At 42.7% G+C, this 12,780-nt stretch overlaps 1 protein-coding gene across 7 annotated transcripts in view; it reads left to right on the top strand.

The window, feature by feature from the left end:
* SYNE2 (spectrin repeat containing nuclear envelope protein 2) overlaps positions 1-12,780 on the top strand; it is a 196,589-nt gene that overhangs the window by 113,294 nt on the left and 70,515 nt on the right. For 6 of the 7 annotated variants that reach the window (XM_026849685.1, XM_026849686.1, XM_026849687.1 and 3 more), the window contains 6 exons: positions 6,000-6,233; positions 8,056-8,223; positions 9,219-9,344; positions 10,270-10,382; positions 11,027-11,168; positions 12,106-12,237. In XM_026849685.1, coding sequence (XP_026705486.1) covers positions 6,000-6,233; positions 8,056-8,223; positions 9,219-9,344; positions 10,270-10,382; positions 11,027-11,168; positions 12,106-12,237 — 915 coding nt within the window. The remainder of the gene's footprint in view (positions 1-5,999; positions 6,234-8,055; positions 8,224-9,218; positions 9,345-10,269; positions 10,383-11,026; positions 11,169-12,105; positions 12,238-12,780) is intronic. The other variant, XM_026849688.1, reaches the window with a different exon arrangement.

Here is a 12,780-nt window from a genome sequence, read left to right as displayed (position 1 = left end):
ACCATGGTTAACCTTTAATTTATAGTTAAAAACCCATAGCAAACTATTTAAACCCAGACAATATACTATCTATTGTTATTATAAGAAATAGCCTTATGTGAGGATGTTACATGATATAATTATATTCAGGATCTCTGTTTTCCCTCTCTGCTATGCTGTGATGCTGTTGGTCTCTGCATGTGCAGGTCATGTCTAAGCTCCCTTAGCAGTCATAGGAGATGTAGTCACTGCAGTATCCAACAAGCACAGCGAGTGGTTCAGCTGAGCTTGCTCTACTTGTCTGTGCTAGGCTGAGCTGAGCTGAGCATTGAGAGTAATGGGAGTTTAGACACCCGTATTAAAGAGACTTAACCTCCAGCTCAGCATCTTGGGTTTCCAGGAAGGAGCCTTACAAGAGAACGTATGCCCCCCCGGCACTTCTGTGTGCCACCACTGTTTTGTCAGCATCTTGCCTTCAGGGGCACTCACAGCCTGTCAGACCCAGTGATACAAAAGTTCAGTGGAGCACTTTCCTGAGCCAGACACAGCAACTCAGTGGTCTGTGGAGAGTGATGTCAGACTGTGAGCCAGCATCCTCCTCTGCTCCCATAGACAGGTTTCTTAGAGGTCTTCTTTCCTCAAACCATACCAGACAGCTTTTTTGCTTGCAACATCTTTTCCACTTCAGTGTTTTGCTACATTGTAGACATTTCCATATGCTACACAACTCCCTGTAGTGAGTGATATTTTTTTAAATTATCTTTAAAATTTTATTTTATTTTATTTTATTTTATTTTATTTTATTTTATTAAATGATTTATTTACAAGATCAATTACTATTTGGAGACAGGAAGACATTTTATTTTTATACATGATAAATCTATTTGTTTTTCTTAGACATGTGTGTATGTGTAGAGATTCATTAAATCCATTATATTTATGTTCACTATTTAGAGCTTAACTGCATCCTAAAATTAAATCATTCCTACTATCATAAAATTAAATCATTCCTACTATCTTAGTGATTGCTACATTTCCTCCCCTCTGGCATGTTGTCCCTCCCATGCAAATGTAACTGCTTGCAAATTCAGTTCTAGCAGCCTAAAACATAATTTAAGATTCAGAAAAACATTTGCATTGCTTGATGAGGAAGATGGCTTATAGTTGTAGGTGACTCCCTTCTGAGGGGAACAGAGGGTCAATATGCCAGACAGATCCTCCTCTTGGAAGTCTACTTCCTCCTTAAGGGGCCTGGCTTAAGGACATCACTAGGAAACTTCCTAGCCTGGTACAGCCCTTGGACTATTACCCAGTACTGCTCTTCCATGTGGGCAGCAATGAAGCGGCAGTGCATATTCAAAGGGTGATCAAAAGAGACTCCAGGGCCTTGGGACAGTTGGTAAGGTTCTCTAGAGCACAGGTAATTTTTTCCTCTATCCTTTCAGTTGCGGGCAGCAACACTGGAAGAAACAGATGCACCTGGTCTATTAATACATGGCAACGTGGCTGGTGTCATTGCCACAATTTTGGGTTTTTCAGTAATGGAATGGCCTACACAGCATCAGGCCTGCTGGCATCAGATGGGATCCACTTTTCTCAAAGAGGGAAGGGGGTCTTTACTCATGATCTAGTGGGACTCATTGACAGAGGTTTAAACTACACTTGAAGGGGGAGCGGCATAATATCAGGCTTGCCTTTGACAAGCTGTGGGATGACATGCCAAGGTTAGAGGGACAGCGTGCTAGCAAGGGGCTTCAGCATGTTGCTCTGAGACATGCTGGCTACACAGGAGCACACAAAGTCTTACGTAGGTGAGCCAGGGGCTCCTGAGGTAATAGGAGCAAACAGGGAAACACCAATGAAATACATCAAAGGAATTAAGGTGTGTTCTTCTAAGAAGGTGACACAGCTGACAGCGCAGCTGGAGTGCCTCTATGTCGATGCATGCAGCATGGGCAGCAAACAGGAGGAGTTGGAAGTCACCGTGCTCCTAGAAAGCTATGACACAGTTGACATTACTGAAACTTGGTGGGATGAATCTCTTGACTGGAGTGCAGCTATCAATGACTACAGGCTGTTCAGAAGGAACTGGCAAGGAAGGAGGGGCAGAGGGGTTGCCCTCTACATCAAGAAATGGATAGAGTGTGAAAAGTTTTCTCTGAAGAATAGCCACAAGCAGGTTGTAAGCTTATGGGTAAGAATTAGAGATAGAGGTAAAAAAAGGAACCTTGTGGTCAGTGTCTACTACAGGCTGCCCAGTCAAGGGGAGCCTTCTTACTTCAGCTGCAGGATGCATCATGCTCACAGTTCTCTCGTCCTGCTGGGGGTCTTCAACCATCCCAAACATCTGCTGAAAAAGTAGCACAGTGAGCTGTATGCAATCCAGGAGACTCCTGCAGTGCATTGAGGACAACTTCTAAACTAGGTAATAGACAGCCCTACCAGAAGGGATGCGATACTGGACCTGTTGGTTGGTCACCAGCACAAATGAATTAATCAGTGATGTCAAGATTGGAGGCAGCTTGGGCTGCAGTGATCATGTACTGGTGGAGTTTGCAGGTCTGAGGAATATGGGTCAGGTGAAGAGTAAAGTCAGGACCCTGAATTTTAGGAAAGCAAACTTCCAGCTGTCAATAGGACTCCTTGGGAAACTGTCCTCGGGGACAAGGGAGCAGAACAGAGCTGGCAGATCTTTAAGGATGCTTTCCATAGAGCACAAGAGCTATTGATCCCCAGGTGTAAGAAATCAGGAAAGGAAGGCAAGAATCCGGGCAGGGATGAGTTGAGATCTTCTGGTCAAACCGAAGGGCAAGAGGGAAATGCACAGGCTGTGGAAGCAGGGACCAGTACCCTGTGAAGAGTATAGGGACACTGCCTGATTGTGTAGGGATGGGGTAAGGAAAGCCAAGGCGTGGCTGGAGCTGAACTTGGCAAGGGACACACAGAATGATAAGAACTTCTACAGGTATGTCAGCCAGAAAAGGAAGGTCAAAGAAAGTGTACCCTGCTGATGAACACAACTGGCAAACTGGCAACAACAGATGAGGAGAAGGCTGAGATACTCAACAACTTTTTTGTCTCAGTCTTCACCAGCAACCTTTCTTCCCACACCTCTCAATGGATGGACCACAAGACAGGGATTGGGGTAGCAAAGTCCCTCCCACTGTAACAAAGATCAGGTTTGAGACCACCTAAGGAGCCTGAACATGCATAAGGCTGTGTGATCTGATAAGATGCATCCCATAGTCCTGAGGTAATTGGCTGATGCCAATGATATTTGAAAAGTCATGGCAGTCAGGTGAAGTCTCCAGTGACTGGAAAAGGGGAAGCATTGCACCCATTTTAAAAAAGGGTAGAAAGGAGGACGCTAGGAACTCCTGACCTGTCAGCCTCACCTCTGTGCCTGGGAAGATCATGGAACAGATCCTCCTAGAAGCTGTGCTATGGCACATGGAAGACAGGGAAGTGATTTGAGACAGCCACCATGGCTTCACTGGGGGCAAATCTTGCCTGACCAACCTAGTAGCCTTCTCTGATGGGCTGACTACAGGGGAAGAGCTATGGAAGTCATCTATCTGGACTTCTGTAAGGCCTTTGATATGGCTCCCTATAACATCCTTCTCTCTAAATTGAAGAGAGATGGATTTAATGGGTGGAGTGCTCAGTGGATGAGGAACTGGTAGTATGGTCACGTGCAGAGGGTATTAGTCAACAGCTCAATGTCCACATGGAGATCCGTGAAAAGTGGTTTCCTTCAGGGGTTTGTACTGAGAACAGGATTGTTCAATATCTTCATTAATGACATGGACAGCGGGATTGAGAGCACCCTCAGCAAGCTGCAGATGACACCCAGCTGGGTGGTGCAGTTGACACGCCTGAAGGACAGGATGCCATCCAGAGAGACCTGGACAAGAACAAGAAGTGGGCCTATGTGAACCTTATGAGTTTCAGCAATGCCAATTGCAAGATCAACAGCCGGTTATCAATACAGGCTGGGGTGATGAAGGGATTGAGATTGAGAACAGCCCTGCAGAGAAGGACTTGGGAGTGTTGGTGGATGAAAAACTGAGTATGACCTGGCAATGTGCACTCGCAGCCCAGAAAACCAACCATATCCTGGCCTGAAGTGTGGCCAGCAGGTTGAGGGAGGGGTTCTGCCCCTCTATTCCACTCTGGTGAGACCTCACCTGGAGTAGAGTCCAGCTCTGGTGGCCTCAGCACAGGGAAGACATGGACCTGCTTGAGTGGCCATAAAAATGATCAGAGGGGTGGAACACCTCTCCTGTGAGGACAGGCTGAGAGAGTTGGGGTTGTTCAGCCTGAAGAAGAGAAGGCTCTGGGGAGACCTTTCTGTGGTCTTTCAATACTTAAAGGGGGCTTATAAAAAAAGATGGGGACAGACATCTCAGTAGGGCCTGTTGTGATAGGACAAGGAGTAATGGTTTTAAACAAAAAGGGCCTACTTTTAGACCAGATATAAGGAAACAATTTTTTATGGTGGGGGTGGTGAAACATTGGAAGAGGTTGCCCAGAGAGGCTATAGATGCTCCATCCCTGAAAAAATTCAAGGTCAGGTTGGACAGGCCTCTGAGCAGCCTGATCTAGTTAAAGATGTTCCTGCTCACTGCAGGGGAACTAGATGAAGGTTGCTTCCAACCCAAACCATGCTGTGGTTCTATGATGTTATTGTTTTCTTTGTCAGTTGAGCCATGGTAACCAACCACTCCATGGTCTCAGGCTAGGCACACAGATAGATGACCTGTGCACAAACAGACATATCAATACTGGTTTGTTTCATTCAACTAATTTGACTCGGGCACCTCTGAGTTTCTATTTCTGTAGAGGAAGGGGATAAGGTTCACTACAGTAACAAAGTCTAGCTAGGGAGGGGCAGAGCAAGCCATAAGTGTAAACTAAATGCTTATGGACACATACATGTGTGAGGAAAGCGTGTCATTCACAGTGTTATAGATGTGTAATGTTTGGTTATTTATATGAGTGAATTAAAACAGACAGACTGAGAACTAGAGCTGGAAATTTCAGGTGGAGTTTGAAGTAAACATGCTTTTTTATTTCTTATGTCACATATACCTCAACAGAGATATTTAGATTGTTCTGGGATCTGTATATTCATATTTACTTTCTGTGTTTAATGGCAGTGTCCCATACTATCTCAGAGGCAAATAAAACCAGTAGTGATTAAAGTAAGACACTGATAGCTGAAACAAGCACTTCTGCTCTCTGTTTTTCTGCCAAATCTCATTTTAACATGGAGCTTGTGTACTGTACTACCACTGACTATCTCAGTTGCTTGAAGATGTGCTCTAGAGCTGCGGGAGTGTACAGGTAGTTTGTTCTTGTGGTGGTGTGCTTGATTTACTTAGTACCAGTATTTGCATGTGTGGAGGTACATACAGACCTGTACAGCCTTCCAAGCAACTGCTGATATCTCAAAGCACTTTAGACTTTCCCTTATTATGGAAGTGTGCAATATTGTTGCTTAAAGGAGGGCAAATAAGAAGAAAGAATTACACAAGACATACTTAAAAATACACCACTTTTTTCTGTGTGACCTAGAGCCTGAATAAAGCATATTTGACTGTTGGAACTGAACACGGGCAAGTAGCTTGTAAGTGTTGCCCAACAGCTTGCTTTGCAGCTTCAAACTGCGTTGCTTTTACATCTAACTCCCACAGAAAAACATCTCTCCTCAGGGGAGAACTGGTTAATGGTGAGTCATTCCACTTCCTGTATGTTCAGGTATACCTGTGCAAATGCAAATAGCTGCCTGGAAACCTGTTACACCAGATCCCAGATCCCCTGGCTGCTGAGTTTCCCTTTCTTTTTCTTTTTTCCTTCTTTTTTTTTTTTTTTTTTTTTTTTTAATCTGGGAACTCGGTGGCAGAGTTGTTCCGGAGCTCTGTGAATGTGAAAGTTAAACATTTCCCACTAGTAAGGGAAGGGGAAAGAAAGGAAAAACTGGATAGATAACCACGTTTCTTTCATATGCTTTGCTTCAGAGTGACAAGCCGCCTCCTGTCCCCAATGCCATCCAGGGCTCTGGAGGGAAAGTGGGAGATTCGAAGGAAGCAGTGGATGGCGGTAAACCTGAGCCAGAAATGATCCTCCAGGTGTGCCAGGCTGAGGTTGCTGAGCTGGAACAATGGCTAGACAAAACTAAACTCTCCCTGAGGTCAGACCCCCAGAGCCCCAAAACGCAGCAGATGGTGGAACTGCAGCTTGCGGATTACCAGGTAAGAGGGAGCAGTCAGTTTGCTGCTGCCATCCAAAAAGTCACCCTTCCCTGGGGTGCGTGTCTGCAGAAAAGCTATGCTTACTGCTTCTCTCCCCTCTCAGTTGGCTTCGTTACACTGTGCAGAAAACAGGTAACCACTTGGCTTCAGTTTCAGGTGCAGCTTTCCATGGGCTTAGTTGAAATACCTATTTTTAGAGCTGGGATCTTTACACATCTGGGGGATTTAGATAGAATTCTTTAGTATTTTTAAAGTTTTGTTTTTCTTTTAATTATTTTCAGAAAGAGGGCTCAGTATAGTTTGAATCCTCTATTAAAAGACACTTGTTCATCGGTCTCAATCATGATAAATCAGCTACAAAAAATGGATTGTTTTTTTTCTTTTGCATTTTTACTTTCTATTTTTGTCAGATGATTTAAAAGACTGGTATAAAATAGCTTCCAAGGCGGTATATTCTTCTTTTGCACTTTTTGCAAAAAGCTACCAGAATAGGTAGAAAGACAGGAGTTTTTCCCCTGCCCTGTGTGAGTAGTGGTGATATTTGGACCTACTGCCGTAGTGCTCAGGTAGTCCCAGTGGTAGCAGAAGGAAAAGAGTGGGTGGTACCTGTTGGTGAAAATGGGTGGAGGAAAACAGGACTGGCATGAGAGGCTGGGGTGGGTGGGAGTCCTGGCATGCAGCTTTTTTTACTCTAGCATGCAGATTAAAAGAAAGCTTGCAAGCATGCCACTTTGAAGTTCCCTGCAGTGCCAGTCTGGTGTACCAGTTTCTTCAAGCACTGCACCTACCTAAAGCCACAAACTTCACTCACCATAAAGGAACCAATACCAAAATGTCCCTATAATATTAGAAGACATTTCCAGCTGTTTTGTTGTGGTTGTTGGGTGTTTTTTTTAATAGAAACTGAGTCCATGCCAACAAATGCCTCTGGGTTTAGGCTGTGATTCAGCTAGGTGCTCGGGTGCTGAACTTTGTGGGATCCTGAATGTACTTAAGTAGCTGGCTGTGTCTGGATCCCATTCAGGGTTTGTGTCAGCATAGGCTTCAACAGGATAGTTCCAGTGAGTGAAAACAAGAAGGCTTCAGGCAGCTGTCAGCATTGCTGAATTCCTGTCAGCTTTTAACAGTTTGGCTCAGTCTTAAGACATGAACTTGGGGAGGGGGCTAGAGGTTTTTCTAACTTATCCAATATCTACACAGAGAAATACACACAACACAAAACAGAAACAGTCTCTAGATGAGGATGTCTGATGTAAAGCAGTTAATTTATTGCAGTTGATTACTTTGCAGTTGAGCCATGATACCTGTCTCTACTCAGCTTCAAAACATGAGTTTAAAGTAATGCAGAGATGCGCTTTGATTCACAGCAGCTTGAATCAAAAACCAGATCCCAACAGTTTGCAATGGCCTGGCTGATACATGGTAACGTTACTATGTTTGGGTAATTCAGCATCATTCCTCCCGAAGGGTGATGTGATCAGTCTGTGCACTGCTCCCTTCTCCCCCATTGGGGTGTGTTGTCTTCTTGGTTGCATCCAAATGAAGTCTATCATTTCTGCTCTCTTCTTTTATTACTCCATATCTGAGTTAGTGTAACTTCCTGCAGAGACTGAAACAGTTTTAAGACTAACTGTATAAAATTTAATTGTTCAGAATAAAAAGATAAAATATTGGAGAAAATCTAGAGGGGTTGCAGCTATTTCTCTTTTTGCCTGTATCTATTCTTTTTAGACAGGGAAAATGTGAGCATTGACTTCAGAATGTTATGAGGAAAGGAGCGTTGTACTTCTAGGAATGAATAATTGGCTGCTCTCCCTCCTAGGTGAAGCTATCAGAAATTGAACAAAAGGTCCTTTCTTTACTGGAAGATTGTGGAGACAGTGCAGACTACCAACACGAGGTAGAGGCTCTTTCCTGGAAGCTGAAGGAAGTAAAATGCAATTTGGAAACAGTCCAGATGATGCTTCAAGACAAATACGATGAAGAGCAGGTAAAGCATATGAATGCTATGCAGAGCAAGAGTGAGAGAGTCATGGTGCTTTAATGTGCTGTAACTGCAGAACAGTTAGAGCTCATCCACCATGTGAAGCAAGGAAGGCAGAAAAGTCAGTCAGAAATGTCAAACTTGCTATTATTCTACTTTGAAGTGCTGTCCAATTATTTGTAGTTTGCAGCTAGTAGTGGATTTTTAATGAGTCTCTGAACAACGTCTTTTTGGCTTTAAGTGGTCAAGATTTTTCAAGGAGTACAGGAAAATGATATAAAGAGATTTTTTTCTTTTGTTTTTTTAAATGCCTTTAAAATGCCTTGATATTTGTCTGTGACAGTATCACAGCAGAGAGGCCTTTAAGTGGTAACTTTCTCTTTGAAGAATGCATAAATGTCAAGGGCAGTGACTCTGCTAGCTCACCTTTCCTGAGTTTCCCAATGGATGAGACAGTAACTCCCAGCTGCAGAGCTAACTCCCACTCTGTTGTGCAAGGGGCTGGGGAAGCCCACCTGATGTGTTTGTGTGAGAGCACCCACAGTCCCTGCGGTGCTGGAGGAGCACAGTCTAAAAGAGAGCCTGCTAGGTCCAAGAGAGAATTAGTGCTGGTAAAGGGTCCTGTTGAAATATCTCTGTGAGCACAGAGAGAGAGAAAATCCAGGTGTACGAGCAAATTTATAAGCATAAATTGCATATCCCTATAATTTGGTCAAACAATAAGAATGGAGGATTAGCATCAATTAATCTGCTCACAGGAAACACAAAATAAGCCTTGTAACTCTCACGGAGAGAAATGTGAGGACTTTAGCAGCAGATTAGAATGGATCAAATTTTCAGTAAAAGGAACTGGACATAAATCTTTTCAAGAGTAGCAACTGTGTTTCAGGCACTGCTCATTCTATGTATGGTTAAGTCCAAGACATTCTGCAAACTGCACTTGTGGATTCTGCCCTCTTGTCAAGCCTGGAAGCCTTCCCACAATGGATCTCTCTTTACAGATTCACAACAGAGAGAGAGGCAACCCAGAGCCCTTTGAGATCCTACACTCAGATGGCTCCAGCACGCCCCAGCTTGCCCTTGCTGAACAGCCGCCCATTTGTCACAGTGGTTTCCAGCACCCACAGGTAATTCTGCTGCCCAGGATCCAGGCTGTTCCACGTCCCCTGTGGATGTGGGGACAGCTGTGTTTATTACCTGATGCAGTTTTCACTGTGAGATCAAGTTTGTCAAGGGTAGGCTTCAGCCACCCCTCTCCTCCAGGATTAGAGGAGTTTTTGAAGTTGAAGAAAGGCCTCACCCCTAAAATCCCATGTCCAAAAGTTTAGTAATACTATGAAGCTGATGTTAACCTGACACTTGCCTTGTATCATAATGATTCAGGTGGCATCACCCATCCCTTCAATTTCCTATCCTTGAAGCACTGATGTATTACTAAATTTGAATCTATATATTGATAATGTTTTCAAAGATGAATTTGAAGCTAAAGCTTTGTGAACATTTTCCCATGGGCTAACTCACAATGACTTTAAGGTTGTTGTTAACACAATAAAAAAAATCCTGTGATGTTCTGTACTCTTTAAATTATTTCTGTTTTGCTAACTGAAAATTAGCTTTTGCCCTTTTCACACTACTAGAAAGCAGTTAGAGAAAAAGGATGATCCAGCCTGAGCTGCTAAAATTGCTCACTTTTCATTCGACACTCTTTTTAGCTAAAGGAACTTAGCCTCGTGTTTGAGCAAATTCCCATTTTCCCTTGTCTTTTCCTCTGTATAAGGATGGCCAGCAATGGCATTTAAATTTTCATATGTGCATAATTTGTTTCTGACTGATGGGTTTTGCTTTTAAAACTTTTGCTCAGGCAGAAATATATACCATAACATCACAAGTTTTCAGAAAAGTTATCAACAGTTATTATTAAAGCTGCATTTTATTCTGATAGATGTATTCTTATTTTCATTGCTAAATGTGATTGGAAAAGCACAATCATCATTTCAGTTTAATACAGTGCACATAAATGATTTTACTGTTCATGCCATTCTTTGTGCACAGGATCTGAAAGTAAAAGCAGCTGAGCAGAAAAGCCTCATTGACTTCATCGAGTCGTGCGTGGAAAAAATGCAGCCACAGTTTGAGGACAACGTGACTCAGAAATTGGAATCAAGGTACAAAATAACAAAATCAGTTACCAGATTCAGTGATATAAAACTGTCTAAACCTGCTGAAACTTTGCAGTGGCACCACTGGTTCGGTGCAGGGATGTGTACCTTTAGAAGAATAATTGCAGAAGCTGAGAGATCTAGAGAAACAGAGTCTCATTTATGTGACAGCCTCCTTGATACGGGGCTCACTCCAGAGTTTAGAGTCAGTCTTGATAATTAGGCAGGACTGACACCTGCCATAAGCTAAAGCAGGCCCATCTGCAGGCAAGTTGGGTGTCTCTGTTCACAGCCTTTGCTGTACAAATGCATGGAGATACCCAACCATGTTTAAAGGCAGCATCTTTGAAAAGGAAGCATTAGGATCATGCCCTTTCCAGCGTGGAACCAAGACTTGCTATAGGACTATGCTTCCCATATTGTCTTTTCAGAGATAAAGGCTGCAAGCAGGCTCCTAGCATGTTTCATGAGAAGGGAAAAGCCCAAAGAAATGTATCAAAGCTTAGAATAAAGATCATACATGCACTTGGTTTCATTCTGGATTTAGGGCAGGAGCAATAGAAACTAGTCTTATACCAGAAGTCTTACAAATCTAATTTTGCTTATTCTGCTTCAGTATTTGCCATTCTAACAATGTTTTCTCAATACAGCAATGGAGAATCTGATCCAAAGAGCAAGCAGGCTGATCCCACCTTAGCTCCAAAGGACCAAATGGGTAATAAATGGCAATATTTACAACAAGAGCTGTCATCAAAGATGAACTCTCCTCTCTGCCAGCTTGTGGAACCTCAGGTCTGTTTAAGTTCAGTGAAACACACTGTGCAGGCAGTTGGTTGTGGTAAAGACAGCAATTAGTGTATCTTCCTGCATCATTGTGTCATGTCTCTTCATCAGATAACTGAAATCTGTGCAAGCTTCTCCAGAGCAAATAGTTACTGCATACTGTTTTCATGATTGTCTTTTAATTTTACTTTGAGGTAAATAATGCCTCTGAAGTAGTGACTACTAAGCACAGTGTGGGAGAACATAGGTGGATCCTTGTAGTTAATTCAGACCAGATGTTATCTGTTTAATTCTTTCAAGAGAACTAAGCAAGTTAACCAGCAAGCTCCCGGCTGATTTTCATGGATGTGGGTTAAGTCTCAGTTCTTGCAAGTGTGAGAACATTTTGGTCAAAACATATCTCTTGCTTAAATTTTGTTCTGTCTTTCACCATTGTGGTCTCTCTTTCTCACATATCGAAAGTGGAGTTTGGACTGCAGCAAGAGCACGCTGTGTATTTTATTCTGAACAGACTGCAGAATTTTATTACTTGGACAAAACTGTAATTTCTGTTATTAACAGTTTTGTTCACATTAAATTAGAATGGCTAAATTCCCTGTTCTCTGAAATTACTGCATTTCATGGAAGAATATCAGTCATGTAGAAGGATGAATATCAGCTCTTTTTCAGGCAAGGCTTAACATTGCAGTGGGCAGCAGGGCTGCCTTAACACAAACTACAACTTGTAGTCCTTAAAGCTGGGAATCAGAGGCTCCTTTATCAGTAACCTCCCATCAGGGCATAGCCTACCCAAGTAATTTTTGCCAGTAAAAAGGGAACCCTGATATCCAGGTGCCTTTAAACTTTCATTTCAATGCTTTTTGAGAGAATTGTTATCTAGTTGACCACAGTCCTCTCTTCATTTGAGCTGTTCACCTAATTACAATGTTCTTTTTCCAAATGTTAGATTACAACAAAGATGAACATGTTGCCCCGAGGCACATTTGCTAGTGCAGGAACCCCAACTGTGGAAGAACTGAAAACTTACACTGTCCAGCTGGGAGACCTAAGCCAAGAAGCAAATGTGGTCCATGCACAGGTAACAATGGCATGTTCTAGCATTGCAAAAATACCAGGGATTCTAGATATAAGACAGTGTTTGGGCATTGGGAAATAGCCAATAATCATATTATTGCAGATGGCATTCACTGTAGTGTAGCTTTTGCATCAGGTATGGACTATAATGTAGAAATCAGCTTAGGATTTTGAGAGAAAACATTTCAAGTTTCAGCTATGATACTTCTTCTACCTGAATCCAAAGATTTGCTAGTGTGGTTAAAACTCCCCAACCTGTATAAAAGAGTCTGTGAATGATTTCAGGAAATGTACAGTATTGGAGCTGACAAGACAAACTGTGTTGTGCTCATTCCTTGCATTAGAGACCTGTGAGACAGCAGCCACTCCTAATACATAAAGGGTCGTTGTCTCAGCTCATTTGGCCTTGACAGCTCTGAATATTACATCTATCTAACCGTCTCATCCAAGTCTGTCCCTTAGTATTTCATGAATTCCATTTTATTATTAGCTGACTGAACCTCTAACCTTATATGAGTGAATAAATCTTAGCCATGCCTTGGGTGAA

This window comes from Athene cunicularia, assembly GCF_003259725.1.
Source record: "Athene cunicularia isolate RWA chromosome 5 unlocalized genomic scaffold, athCun1 chr5_part1, whole genome shotgun sequence".
NCBI classification, from domain to species: Eukaryota; Metazoa; Chordata; class Aves; order Strigiformes; family Strigidae; genus Athene; species Athene cunicularia.
Note: the sequence above shows the minus strand (reverse complement) of the source record. Positions and strands in the feature narration are given on the sequence as shown.